Source organism: Vidua chalybeata, chromosome 4 (assembly GCF_026979565.1).
Source record: "Vidua chalybeata isolate OUT-0048 chromosome 4, bVidCha1 merged haplotype, whole genome shotgun sequence".
NCBI lineage: Eukaryota > Metazoa > Chordata > Aves > Passeriformes > Viduidae > Vidua > Vidua chalybeata.
The window spans coordinates 46,823,005-46,837,011 of record NC_071533.1 but is presented as its reverse complement, the minus strand read 5'-3'; the positions used below and the strand labels follow the sequence as shown (position 1 = coordinate 46,837,011).

General features: G+C 40.3%; 1 protein-coding gene across 5 annotated transcripts in view; it reads left to right on the top strand.

Moving 5' to 3' along the window:
- The first annotated feature begins 1,393 nt into the window (after positions 1 to 1,393).
- The window catches only part of CWH43 (cell wall biogenesis 43 C-terminal homolog), a 35,215-nt gene continuing 22,601 nt past the window's right edge, over positions 1,394 to 14,007 (top strand). For 3 of the 5 annotated variants that reach the window (XM_053941541.1, XM_053941543.1, XM_053941542.1), the window contains exons 1-7: positions 5,048 to 5,254; positions 6,059 to 6,250; positions 9,287 to 9,407; positions 9,514 to 9,668; positions 11,001 to 11,202; positions 11,970 to 12,058; positions 13,335 to 13,589. In XM_053941541.1, the coding sequence (XP_053797516.1) occupies positions 5,212 to 5,254; positions 6,059 to 6,250; positions 9,287 to 9,407; positions 9,514 to 9,668; positions 11,001 to 11,202; positions 11,970 to 12,058; positions 13,335 to 13,589 (1,057 nt within the window). In that variant the 5' untranslated portion in view covers positions 5,048 to 5,211. Of the gene's footprint in view, positions 2,713 to 5,047; positions 5,255 to 6,058; positions 6,251 to 9,286; positions 9,408 to 9,513; positions 9,669 to 11,000; positions 11,203 to 11,969; positions 12,059 to 13,334; positions 13,590 to 14,007 lie in introns of those variants that run through there. The other 2 variants (XM_053941545.1, XM_053941546.1) reach the window with 2 other exon arrangements.

Here is a 14,007-nt window from a genome sequence, read left to right as displayed (position 1 = left end):
CCGCACGGGCTGCCGGGCTGCAGCGCCCCCTGCCGGCCGCGGGGCGCAGGGCCAGCGGCGCGGCCGGCCCGCAGTGCCCGGCCCGCAGTGCCCGGCCCGCAGTGCCCGGCCCGCAGTGCCCGGCCCGCAGTGCCCGGCCCGCAGTGCCCGGCCCGCAGTGCCCGGCCCGCAGTGCCCGGCCCGCAGTGCCCGGCCCGCTCCCCTCGTGGCCCGCTCCTCGCTCCTTCGGGGCGCACACGAGCGCTTCTCGCCCCCCGGGGGGCTGCTCCGGTAGGAGAACAGCGAGCACGCCAAGAAAATTCCGCGTTCTCGGATTTCCCCACTGAAATTCAGAACGCTCTTTCAGCAAGGGTGTGTGTTAATGAAGGTAACAGAATCACAGAACCATTAGGGTTGGAAGGGCCCTATGGAAGTCATCTGGTCCAACCCCTACTGCCAAGGCAGGGCCACCTGGAGCAGGTGGAACTCGTCCAGGTGGATTTGGAATGTCCAGAGAAAGGGAGACCCCGTGACCTCCCTGGGCACCCTGTTTGGTTCTCTGCCACTCTCAGTGGAAAGATCTTCCTCAAGTTGAATTGAAACTTCTTGTTTTAGTTGATGGCCATTACTCCTCATCCTGTCGCTGGGCACCATCCTCTGACACCAGCCTCTGAGATATTTACATGCACTGACGAGACCCCCTCCCAGTTTTCTCCTCTGCACACTAAACAGTCCTGGCTTCTGCAGCCTCTCCTCAAGAGAGATGCTCAGGACCTCTCATCATCTTTGCGGCCTCCACTGGACCCTCTCCAGTTGTCTTTCTTGTAGTGAGAAGCCCAGTATACAACATATGGGATCTGTCCTACAAATTGAAAATATTTTTTCTGGAAATGACATCTTGTTATTTAAAAAAGAAACAAGAAATTCTACTTTGACCATTTTGGAATGAAAAGCACTGCTTATCTACTTTGATTTTAATGCTATGGTGCTTATGTAAGTAAATAATTAAATACTAACATTAGCAAGAATTAAACAAATAAGAAAGGCACTTTCATCAAGCAAAACTAATTTTGCAAGAAAAAGTTATCCTGAAAATATCAGTTGGGTGTGGGTTGTTCTAGGAATATTGAAAAAAATGGTTCTACTTTCTCTGAAATGAGAACTGCAATGCCTTTCTTTAAGAATAAGTCTTCTAAACCAAAAAATATAAACATGAGTTTTATTTTGCATTTTATTTTACTAAAAAAAAGTCTCTGATTCTATTTTGTTTTGCTTTTTTTTTTTTTTTTTTTTTTACCACAACACAATAGTTTTCAGTAGAGTATCCTAAATGATGATATGACACTTCAGTGCTTATCATTAAATGTGAGATCATCATTAAACTTCCTCCTTGTGCATGACCTTGGCATCTCAGTTTCATAAGAAACATAAATTGTCATTAATTTTCTTAAGTCCAAAAGAAGCTTTCAGCTTCCATGAGCTGAAGCTACTTCAGCTAATTGAAGCCCCTTTCACCAGACTATTCTCCCACTCTTGCCTGCCAAACCAGAAGATCAGACTTTGCTGTTGCAAAATGTGCTTTTAACATGGAGGCTGGGTAAGAGTCTTGTCCTAAAAGAAGTCTTGAAAGTGTATCTAATACCTCCTGGAATCTAAAAGGTATTCTTGAAAACATACATGAAACCTATTTAATAGATACTGGCTACATGCTGGCTATTCTGAAAAATACAATATTCTGAAAAATACAAGAGAATCCCATGTGGAGTGAGTACTTAATAACCAATAACTTCTTAACTGGTCCAGCTTAAAGTGAACATAAAATGAAAGAGCACTGGAATGATAATTTCTCATGGGGCATATGTGTGCCTGGGGACAGTGATTGCCTAGAGATAGGACTGTTTGGATTCTTGCACCTTTCTGTGCAAAAGTGCCTATTAAAATCAGTTTAAGCTTCTTTTTAATTGTAACTTTAAATGTAAAGTTGGTTATCACAATCGAATATGTTCTTCAAACACTCTTTCCAAGATTTACCTGAAAGTTTTTCAGAGTTATAAAAATAGAGAGAAGATAATAGACAGAAACCAGTAAATGTTAGTGATTTGGAAGAGTAAACACAAATCAAAAGAGATTCTTACCACTCCCGGAACAAAACCAACTTTATGCACCAAAGGAAAAATACCCAAAGTGATACCAAAAATAAAACGACCAATATAGAATTGAATGTTTGGCTGAGGAATTATCTGTTGTCAGAGTAGAAGCAGATCAAGGACTGAGATTTCACAAACTCAGGGAAGGTTTACAGGCTCTGGCTGCTTGACTGAAGAACCTCTTAGAAAACACTGAAGGGTTGCCAGGGTCCTGAGGTTCACCACAGTCACCAAAGCAAAGCCTTTCGGGTGTGCATATTTAACAGGAACACTCCACGTATGTATGCAGAGTGTGCCAGAAGGAGGAACTATTACCACTTATGATAAAAGTGGTTTATCTGTCTGTTACAAAATCAAACCCTGTTAATTGCTTGAAAATTCCCTGAGAAACAAAGCTCCACCCCCTTGCTTTGTAACCATAACAGCATGGAAAACGAAATAAGAATTACACGGCAGGGCATTGTTCTCATGCTGATGGAAGTAGGAGTTAAGGGCGAATGAAAAGACATGAAAAGTCCCAGCAGGAAACAGTCAACATACTTCAGAGTAAAACATTAAACTGACCTCACTACTTGTAAGGAATCATGTAAGTTTCTGTGTTTTGGTTGATTCTTGGGTGTACTTCTATTTTATATTTGGTCTAGGCTATCTTTTAGGAGTGGACAGTTGGTAATTACAAAATGTTTAAGATACAGGATTTCCTCTTCTTAATGTGAAGAACCCAGTAAAGTGCTTGCAGAGATCTGCATGTGTTTGTGTTTCCTGTAAGATTGTGACAGGTGCCTAACTGTAAACTCACCCACTCCTGCTTTTTTCCAGAGCTGTGGTTTTAATCCTACTCTGTGCTCATACTTTCATGCTTTTTTCCCCCATTTCTCTAGCACTTTCTTCTGCTTCTTCATCATGCCCATTGAGGCATCTCAGGCAATATGCAAGGACAACTTCGCACAGGCGTCTGAAAGTTCTTTTAAATGCCATGTGTTCACTTGGGTTTCAAAACATGCTTGGAGTACAGTTTGAGCCCAAATAAAGCATTGTTTTTTACAATCACTAGCTTTAGAAAAGTTTACCCCTGTCAACCAATGTAATTATGGGGCTGTTAAATTCAGATAATTTTTTATATCTGCCTTAGGGTAGGGGTGTCTTAAATATTATTCTAGAATGAAAATGCTCCTTGTTCTGTGAGTGGAAGGCTCCTACTGTAGTGTTTTCTTGACTTTACTGGTTTGACATCATTGTATTCCTATAAAGATCAAATGCTTTTGCTTTATTTTCTGTCAAGTACACCTGTGGCACTCCAGGAATAAAAAAAATGTAGTGAAAGGCATTGCTACACATATATGTGTAACTAAGCACCTTGCAAGCATTGACTTTTGTATTTAAGACATTACACCTGAAAACTCTCTCCTCTTTTGCTCTGATTCTCATACATATATCAGCCCTACAGAGAGCACTAGAATGTAACTTTGTGACATGTGAAGCCAAACTTAATAGTTACTGAGAATCTCAGAGAGAGTACCCAGAATACAATTGCTAAATTTGTCAGGATTTGCATTATTTTCATTGCATTATGAATTTAATGGAAGCCACACAAGCATATCAGGTTCACAGTTCCAGTCATGTCTTGTTTTACTGGAACTCCACCTCTGAACCATGAAGCAAGATACTGTAATTACAAAAAGGGTTGCAAAATTTTTTTGAATATTTATTGGCTGAATACATGCTGTGAGCCTCACACTCCTGCTAAGCAGCTCCAAAAGAAGCCATGTTCTGTGTTTATTCCATCCAGAGATCTCATCTTCCATTTACATCACACCACAGCAAGATGAAATCATGTCATCACTTACATAATCCTGATATCCAGTGATAAGTGAGCTTGGTGACTATTCTGGTATGACTTTTCTTTAATGAAGAAAAAGAAAGATGCCTTTAATGACATGGAACTTGGAGAAAACAGAGAAGCTCATTAAATCTATGAGTCTCATTCTTCCTTCCCTGTGAGGTCAACTTTTCCATCAAAAATACTTTAACTCTTTTGTGGATATTTGAAACACATTTCGAATTTTTAAAACACGTTTTCAAATAGCAACCAAAATTCAACAGAGTTTTTGTAATAGCAAAACCCCATCCTACTGCAGGGTAAATGAATCACTTGACTTTGAGACTTCTAGGGCAAAATTTAGTTTAGTACCGTGTCCTCTCAAATGTCTAGACCCGACTTTATTGCTAATAATAGATCATATAGATGATAGGTGTTTATAGTTTACTCCTATGGATTTAGAGTTCCACAAACAGGGGAAAGAAAATGCATACCATAAGATTTATTTAGAATGGGACAGTCTTTTTAACAAATGAGAAGATACAGATGGCAGTTCTATAGGATGCTGTATGAAGATTATTAAAATTTAAGATGATGGCGTATTGCAACAGCAAAAGGACTTCTTAGTTCTTAGCTTATATTTACAATTTTACTTTTCATGCCCCCCCAAACATTCTAAAATTGAGATTTTACTTCTGTAATCTTCTTGCCAGAACTTGGCAGCTGTGATTACAGCTGGCTCAATTTAACTCATGATTTTTTCTAAAATTAACAAACGTAGTTACTCGGGAACCTCAGCAAACGAAACGCTTCTTTTGTTGCTTTTGTAGACAGCATTGCTTATCAGAAGTCCTTACTCTGCTATAAAACAACACACATTTCACAAAGGTGAGCACAATACTAATCCGGAGATCCCCGAACCCCGCGTAGTCAACCATGTGTTTGTACAAGCTGCCAAGCGGGTTAGCTCCTCTTTTCCCCGCCAGCTCGTGCTATGACAACCTTTTATTTTTCTTGCTGCTGTGACTGCTCAGGGGACCAACTGCTGACACGTGAGTGGCAGGGCGAGATCTCCTTGGCGTTTAGCGCGGCGGGGCTGTGAAGAACACGGAGAACACGGTCCGGCCGTGCGGGCTGCCCGCCCCCTCCGGGGACGCGGCTCCGTGAGGCGGGACGGGCGGCGGCGCCGCGCCCTGCCGGGCACTCGGTACTCGACTCCCGGTGAGAGGGACGCAGCCCCCGCGGAGCCGGGCAGCGCCGGGGGCGATGTTCCCCCTGTGGAAGGCCGTTCTCTTGGAGAGTCTCCTGGGTAGGTGGCGGCGGTGCCGCCCGGCGGGGCTGGGGGCGAGGGCCCGCGGTTGAGGGCACCGGCGGGGCTCAGCCCCGGCAGGCGTCGCGGGGCTCACCGTGCGTGCAGGCGTGTCGCCGATGAACAACTCCCCTCTGGAACGAGTAAATAGTGCTCATATCTGAGTGCTCATCTTTGGGTTCTTTTTTTCCTCTAGTGCTGGAATGCTTTTTGTCTCTTGGATCAGCCTACTATGTATTGCTGCTCCCGGCCAAGTGTTTGTGCAGGTGTTGCAGAGGCGGTGCTGTGCTGCCCTGCTCACGGCAGGGCTCCCAGGGTGGTCGCAGGCCCAGCACCCGCAGTGTCGTCTGCCCGATGCATCTCCTGCAAAGCATGGAAACTCACAGCACAGTGCTGCTGTGCCCGGATAAGGTGTCTCCAGGGGAGAACAGCACAGCGATTTACTAGAATAATTCCTTTAGCCACCAGTCTGCCTTTGAGGAGCCCTGAGACTGTGGGTGGACTGCTTATTTAGCCAGCCCTCTAAACACTAATCCTTTCCGAATTTGAGCAGTTCACTGAGTTTCAAAGTAGGAACTGCTGTCTGAGTGGGGGAAGAGCTGTTTTATTCTCATCATTCTATTTCCTCGGAAAATGTGTTTGTTTAACTTGAAATAACAAACATTTCTTCAAAGAAGGTGGCCGTTGTTGCTTGAACTGCTTTCAAATATATTTGATAGTCTATATGCAAAAGTAATCTCCAGGAAATCTTATTGTTGAAAATACCTGATGGGGTTTTCTCTTTTTGGTTTGTTCTTGTTTTAGGCTACATTTCTTGGTCCCTTTACCATGCACTGCCACCAATGATCTACTACTTCCCTCTTCAGACACTGGCACTCACAGGCGTAGAAGTTTTTGCTGTTGCCTTCTTTTCCCCGATATTCTTGACAATTGGCCCTCTTTGGAGGTTGGCTAACAATGAGCATGTCCTAGCCTTTCTGAGATTGACTATGGTTGGTAAGTACGCACTTATAGATTCCATTTTGGTATCCGTGTATAAGAACAAACATTCCAAATTGCCTTAAAATTCAGAAAATTACAAAAAGACAGGAATAAAAAGTTCTCACTCTCCCCATACTCATGTTTTGTTGGTTTCTTTTTTTTCTCTCAAGCTTTTAGCTATAGTCAGAGAAATATTTTTTGTAGCCATTGTATTGCATAAATACAGAAAAATATCGTTTCACTTTTATTTCTAGGAGCTTTTAATTTAGTAAAAGTGATGCCCTATAGGAAAGGTGCTTTCAGTATCACTCAAATATCAGCAGAGCAGGTGTTTTCTGCTGTGAAAATTGTGAATTGTGACAATGGGTAGGGCTGAGGCATTACATAACAGCTTGGGGCTAGTTTCTATGAGTGAAACATTCTTTTTTAGTTTCTGAGGCAGTTTTTTCTTCTAAGAATGTATTTTTAAAATTAAATCTATTTATCTACATGCCTGTAGGGGGGTTATAGGCTCATCCTAATATGAAATAAACTCAGGAAATAGACGCCCCATTTCCCATTCCACAGGCTCCTCCTTAAACGAAGATTTGCTGGGATTCCCACTTCAGTCTTCATGTAACTGGTGCAAATCTTAGCTCTTGTTGATTTTTTGAGTGTTTTGGGGGAAGGTTTGGCAGTTAGTCATGCTGAGAAGCGAGTTATTGCTAAAGAGTTTGCCACACTGGATGAACTCGGAGGATACAAGGGTCTCCATCCTCTGTAGAGGTGAAAATGCTGCTGCTGAGAGATGTGGTTCAGAAGCAGCAGATCCTCCTAGCTCCTCATTTGTAATATAAGATGATGGACTGATAATAACTTACCCTATAGTTTTCCTCTTTTACTGCTAGAAGACAGAGTAAGATCATCTTATTTACTTTCCCTGTGTAGTTTTTTTAAAAAGAATTCTTGTTCTTCATCTCTAGAAAAATACTAGAACTGAGCAGAGTTTGTTGGTGTCATTGATTTTCATGAAGAACAGTCTTACCATGTTCTTTTCTTTTCCTGCTCTTCCCATTATATCCATCCTAGTACTTTTCTTGTTGTTTTTGTAATAAGCTTCTCAGTGAACAGAATCTTCAGCTTCTTGCAGCAGTACCTCGTGTGTTGCCTTCTGCAAGATCTTCTAGTTTAGAAAGTAGGAGTGAGTATAAGCATTTAAAATTGCACCTTACCTTCCTTCAGATGTGACAGTAACACAAAATTTGCCATGTTTATTTAAGGTTGATCTTTCAGGTCACCTTGCTGTGTTTACTAGTTCACTTTACCAAAAGAGATGGAAATCACTTAGAAGTGTGTAATTTTTGTTCTGCTAAATAAAGAGCAGTGACAGGCCTATGATGGTCTTTTATGTGCTGCTGATTCTCCTGTTTCTCAGTTCTTCCTGTGTTTTTCCTCCTTCATACTGAGACAATTTTATTCATTCTCTTTTTGATCTTTTTTGCTTCTCAAAAAGGCCATGGCCTTCCTCTGGGACTTGATGAATTGTCAGACAGAACAATCTACCCCATGCATGCTCCACCCCATTCTATTCAGTCTTCAATTTCACAATCAAAAAACAAAAAAATTCTTCATGCTTAGCTAAGACCAGAATATTTATAGGGATGATTTCTTTATCTGTTCTGTTTCTTTCTGCCTTTTCAGGAAGCTTTATTTTCCCTGCAACTTCTAAATTCTGTATCCTTTCATGCTACTTGATTTTGTGCTTTACTTGAAAACAAACAACAGCAAAGTACCCTGTGGTAGTGTCTATTTGCATCTGTTTCTTCAGACAACATACGTTAAATTTGGGTGTTTGGATAGATATATTTAAGTCTTGGGTGTACTTGCCCAGCAACAAAAGGTGTGTCTGCTCAAACTTGGCAAACCCATGCTACCTTTAATCAGGGTAGCTAGCACACATGATGAAATATTTGAAGAGGCAGGTTTATGGATTGCCAGCACAATTTAGTGACAGAAATCTGTATGTACTGTACATGAAAACTCTGTTGAAGTTCATGCAAGTACATCTTCGCTGCACATTGATCTTTTTTATTGTCTTGGCTCTAAGCTTTGCATCTTTTACTCTGAGCAGAGTGAGCAGGTAAACAGTTGGAGGATTCCTAGCACGTGTTGCCAGAACCTGCAGTGCCATTTCTGGCATTACTTGCTTAACATCTCTTCAAGTTTGACTCATACTGCCTTAGCAAATGGCTGGTATCATAACAGTGTTGCTGCTTCTCCTGCTGTTTGTCATTGGTCCTGGGCCAGAATTTGCCACACTGACTGAAGTTATGAGAATATATGTGGTCCATTGTCACTTGAATTGGAAACCTGGAAACCTGTTAGCAGAGTTTGAAACTGCTGGTAATGTGGGGTCACTGTGCCCTGGGAAATGGCAAAGATGTGTGCACGTGCTCTCTTTTCAGTGGCTGGGAAAGTGGTAGTTCTCAGTAATAAAACGGTGCAGGCCAGTAGTGACCAGATACTGAGCCAGAGAAAGCCTTGTTCACGCCTACTGAGGCAGTTGATTTCTAATCCCTGTGCTATGTGTGGTGACTGCTCCTGTCTAATAAAGAATGCGGCTTTTGCCACAGTGTACTTTTGTAAGTGCACTGCAGCAAAAGCCACATCCTTTTCAGAAAGGAGCAGTCACAGTACATAAAACTTTATGGCTTTTGAGTTATCTAAGTGCACGGTTGAAGAAAATCTGTATGCTTAGATATCTATATATCCTCCCTATGGAATCAATCACCATAAGTATTTAAATAAAGGCAATCACTTGGACGGTTGGATTGTTGCTTTATATAAATATTTTCCTTGAAAATTTTAACTACTATGAAATCATGTATACGTAGTTTCTATGCATACCTATATTTCCTTGGTTTGTTTAAAAATGTGAAGTGTCATGTGTTTCCTGATATGTGGTATAGCTGTTCAAATTACAGACAACGTTGACCTGATGCACAGGAAATCCTTATTACCCGGTCTCTATTGACCATTAAAGTAACTCTGTCTGCGTGTATTTGTTTGTAGGAAGCTTAGCATCATACCATGCACCAAATGCTTCAATTAGACTGCTCATCTTGGCTGCTGGTGTTTCTTCTTCATTGCTGGTTCAAACAGTAACATGGTGGTCAGGAAACAGTTTACAAAGGTATCTTCTTATACTGATGGAATTTAACTGATGTATATTAAAAGCTGGGTTTTTTTTTTTTTTAATCCTCCAAATGTCTCACTATTTTAAAAACTGATTCTTACAGATTCATCAGGATATGGGGCTTCATGCTAGGCAAGGTAATGCTCCTTGTTCTTCGTATCTGGTACACATCACTTAATCCAGTCTGGAGCTCACAAGTTGCCAATACTGTCATACTGACAATTGGTTTTGTAGCAGCAGTGGAGCAAATTCATTCAGGTAAGTATATTACAGCAAAGATGGTGGTTGTGAAAAGAATCTAAAGTATACCTAGCTATGTGTCACTGGGTTTTGACTCTTTATTTTTTTCCCCCAACACAGTCTGGTTTTAGACCTGCGGCATGAGCACTGCAGGTTTTAGAAGTTGTGGAGTACTTCCATCTGCCCATAATATGGCAGAACTGGTATCACAATTCATACAAGTGGTAGTAAGTTGGTGCCAGATCTGCCTCTTTTTCCTTATTGCAGTGCCAACAATATGACAGTAACACAAACAAAGGCATAAGATAGACCAATAAAACCAGAATGGATGATTGTCTTTCCAGCATCAAATGTTCGTGGTGTTTTTGTTATTTTGTTAAATCAGCTTGCACTTTTGAGTTTCTCTGCCAGTGTGTATCTTTTAACAGAGAAGGGGAGGTATAGTTGAGGAACAGCTGATATGTGAAAATAAACAGAAAGAATTGAAGGAATGGACAAGTTGTCCCAGTTAAACTTTGCCCAAGTTCTTGGAGTGTTTGCACAGAGTACACAGTAGTGGGGGCTGGCATAGGCTAAACTGTGGAGGTGGTACTGCCAAGGAAGACAGCAAGGTTGGGTTGGTTAGTTAAGGCAGCTCATGTTAAATCCTTCAAATATCCTTCCTTCTCATTGTAACCTTAATGAATTAATTGAAAGATAAAACCTTATCTATGTGTAAGTGGGTATAAATTAGCATCATGCATATTGTCTGTAAGCTTGCATTACACAATCTAAATTAAGCCTGAGCTTTCATCAGACTTTAGAAAGGGAATCTGCTGTAGGCGATTAGGAAGGAAATCTGTCTTGTTTGTGGGTGACAAAATGATATGTCTATGCAATTAAAGGTGCCGCTTTCCCCTTAGATGAAAGAGGTTCTAAAGCACATGGAAAAAAGGGGAAGGAAGGGAGTTTGTTTCTGGCTTATTTGGAAGTGTCAGGTTTTGTTCTTATCAGAGTTTAGAGTTTCAGAGAAGAGAAGCCTCTGAACAAATTCTAATAACTTTTCTGCTGATTTTCGAAGCCAATTTAAACATTTAAAAGTTATTATGGAAAATAATCAGATGGGTAGGTTGGCATTTTTGAAGACTTATGGTGAGTATATTTTCTTGACAGACCTCAGGTTGTTAGTAAAGATTTTTTTTTTTTGTATTATCAATTTCTGATAACACAATCCTAATCAGATAAATTAGCTTTTTGTTTAGCATGCAATTTATCATAGTAAATTTGTGATTTTGGCTATTTCTTTTTCTCAGTAACTCTTGCTAATGGGATTTGACAGTTTGCTTAGCTGTATTTCTATTCTTATTCTAGGTGGAGACAAGAGGAAACAAGAAACAAACAAAACTGGTAATGTGATTAGAGAGACTGCTTCCCATCCTCATTGGTTTTTATCAGGGATTGCTTTTGGCAGCCTCATGTTCCTCACTCTGTGGATATTTGGAGAGGTTTCATTAATTTCCAGATGGGCAGTAAGTGGACATCCACATCCAGGTCCAGATCCTAATCCATATGGGTAAGTGAATTATTATTATTATTATTATTATTATTATTATTATTATTATTATTATTATTACTACAATGAAAATCCAGTGCTGTAGTGGGTGACAAAGCTCGACCTGATGATGGTATAAGACAGAAAAAGTGGGTACAAGGTACTTTACACAGAGGATTCATTCATCCTTTGGGATATTGCTGAGCATTTTGTCCAGACCTTAAAATTTTCTGATACGTTTTTATTTTTATTTCAGCACTAAAACCTTGGTTTGCCACATTTCAAACAATTTTTAGATTAGGACTGAGGTTCAAGGACTTATGAATGCAGTGCATCTATAATATGCAGTAAATTAGTCTAGCAGTTGTCTTCAGAGAGGAGATGATCAGAGATGCATGCACGAAGTATAAATAAACTGTACACTGTTAAAATATATACTTCAGTAGAAGTTTTGATTAGGAAGAATGTAGTCTTGGTTCATTCAGGTTCCAAAATCTAGAAAGAGACCAAATTAGTTCTTCTGAGTAAACTACTACTGCTTTTGCTGCTGAACACAGCTCACTTAAACATTTCAGTAAATTGCCATTATTTTCAACTGGATGTTTTTTACATCCAGTAAAGGGAAGAAAATGTAGCTGGGTGTGAACAAAATTTAGCTTTGTTTAAAGTAAAAGAATTATAATATGAAAACTGGGACCCTTGTCTGTACATCTAGAAGTTTCTTTTCAATATCAGGTACTTTTACAACCATATTAGTGCATGTTTTCTTTTTCCTTATTGTTTATCAGAGGTACAGTTCTCTTGGGCCTTGCTCATGGATTGATGCTTTCATTTTGGAGCTGGTCTTCTGTCATCAGTTTTGCCTTGTTTCTTATAGGTAGGTGCAAATCCTGAGCAGAATTTTTGTCTGTTGTCTTATCCCTTTACTCAAGTCCTCTGACCTGACACCACATCTCAGAAAAGTGTGGCTAATCAAAGCCTCCTTTTCTCTTGCCACTGACTGTAGTACACATATGTCTGACCAGTTGACTAAGGGTTACAGGCCAAATCTCCAGGCCATTGCAGAGCAGTGTGATTGTCTTCAGAAGTCCTGTTAAGGTTCTGTTCCCTTGAGCAGCATCTCAGTTCTGACCACCTGCATTGTTTAACGGTTGGACTTGATGATCTCAGAGGTCTTTTCCAACCTTGCTGACTCTAGGATAAGGCCACATCTGGGGTTGTGGATTTGAGAGGACACAAGCCTCTCAATTCCACAGGAGGCAAAATACCTTGTAATTTAACAAGCAGTCTACCTGGAGACCAGCTTGCCTCCTGTGTCTTTACTTGCTAAGTTCTGCAGGCAGTAAAATATTATGGGCAGGCAGGTTTTAGTGTTAAGAAATGTGTATGCAGATTGTAATATAAGCATGAACTTTTGATTTTTGATGTACACACATTGCTTATTTCAAACAGGCACAGAAAGGTTCTTTAGTTGATTCAAACATTGTATTCTAAAATGCTCAAAACCTTGATGTATTAAAGTTAAATATTAAATGTGTTTCTATACATTTGCTTTCATGGTGTGACAGTAAATATTCATATCTACAATAATGTTTTAAAATGAAGTTGACCCATTATAGAGAGGTTCTGTGGTTGTTAATGTTCTGTTTAGAATCAAATCCCCAAATCTTGCAGTCAGTAAAAGGTTAATAGTTGCTTTCTTGCCCATCCTATGGTTATCTACAGGGAAAGATCAGGAAATTATATGTTTTCTCTTCATATTAGTCTATTTGATTCTTTCTGTATTACGGTAAAAGAGATTCATGACTGACAGACCTGGTACTCTCTTAAGAGCTGCATCATTCCTCTGTTGTGCTGAAGAACTCTCTAAGAAAAAACTGTTTGGTTTTGGCTCATGATGATTCTCTGCCCTCTTTTTGCTGGACTGTTTTCAGCTGGATAGGCAATGTTTAAAAGAATGAGATATTGGGAAAAATAAAAGACTCTCTTTAGCTGCTGTGAATACCTGTCCTTCTAGTGATGCAGTTTTTAAGTCTGGAAAGCACAACTGTATTTCCCAGACTCTATTTTTTCACTAGCCAGAATGTGAAAATGAATATGGTGGGTAATATACCTGACTGAGACTTACTCTATTCTTTTATATCCCTTCACAGGTTTGGCATCTTCAGCTGGTCTCCTTTATTTACATACCTGGAGTGCTGCTGTTGCAGGCAACCTTCTTGGTATCTTTACTATGTGTGTGTGGCCTCAGCTAGCTGGACGCTTTGTTAGCTGTCTGCATCCTGGGAAAGTCATGAGCACAGCCATGTTTGCCTACGTCCTTGAATTATTCTTCTGTGTATGGTGTACAGCTTATAAATTTGTACCTGGAGGAGTTTACATTAGAGAAAGCTCCCATCTTCTTCTAGGTACATTTGTGGTAATGAACAAATACAAATATGCTTGCTTTAGCCTCTGACAGGCATGTGAAATGTATCTAGTGTATAAAGAGTCTTTTCAAATGCTTGGTTACTGTTTAATTACTTACTGTGGTAAGAGTTTCAGTGCAAAAATTAATGAGACATGCAAAAAGTATTCTACTTGTTTCTTTACTGTTAGAAATAGTCTAAAATGTGGACAGGAAATGGAATTCAGTTAAGGGAAAATGACAAAGTGGAAAAATGTCTGATAACTAAAGTACGCAGTGGAGAAAGAGATCTGTTATCCAGTCACCCTAAAAATATGGCTGCAGTCCAGGGTGTGAATACACAAATATGCTGGCTACCTAAGGCAGCAGTGCCTCAGGTAACAGGGTAACTACTGGGACTGTAATGTAATTCAGTGCAT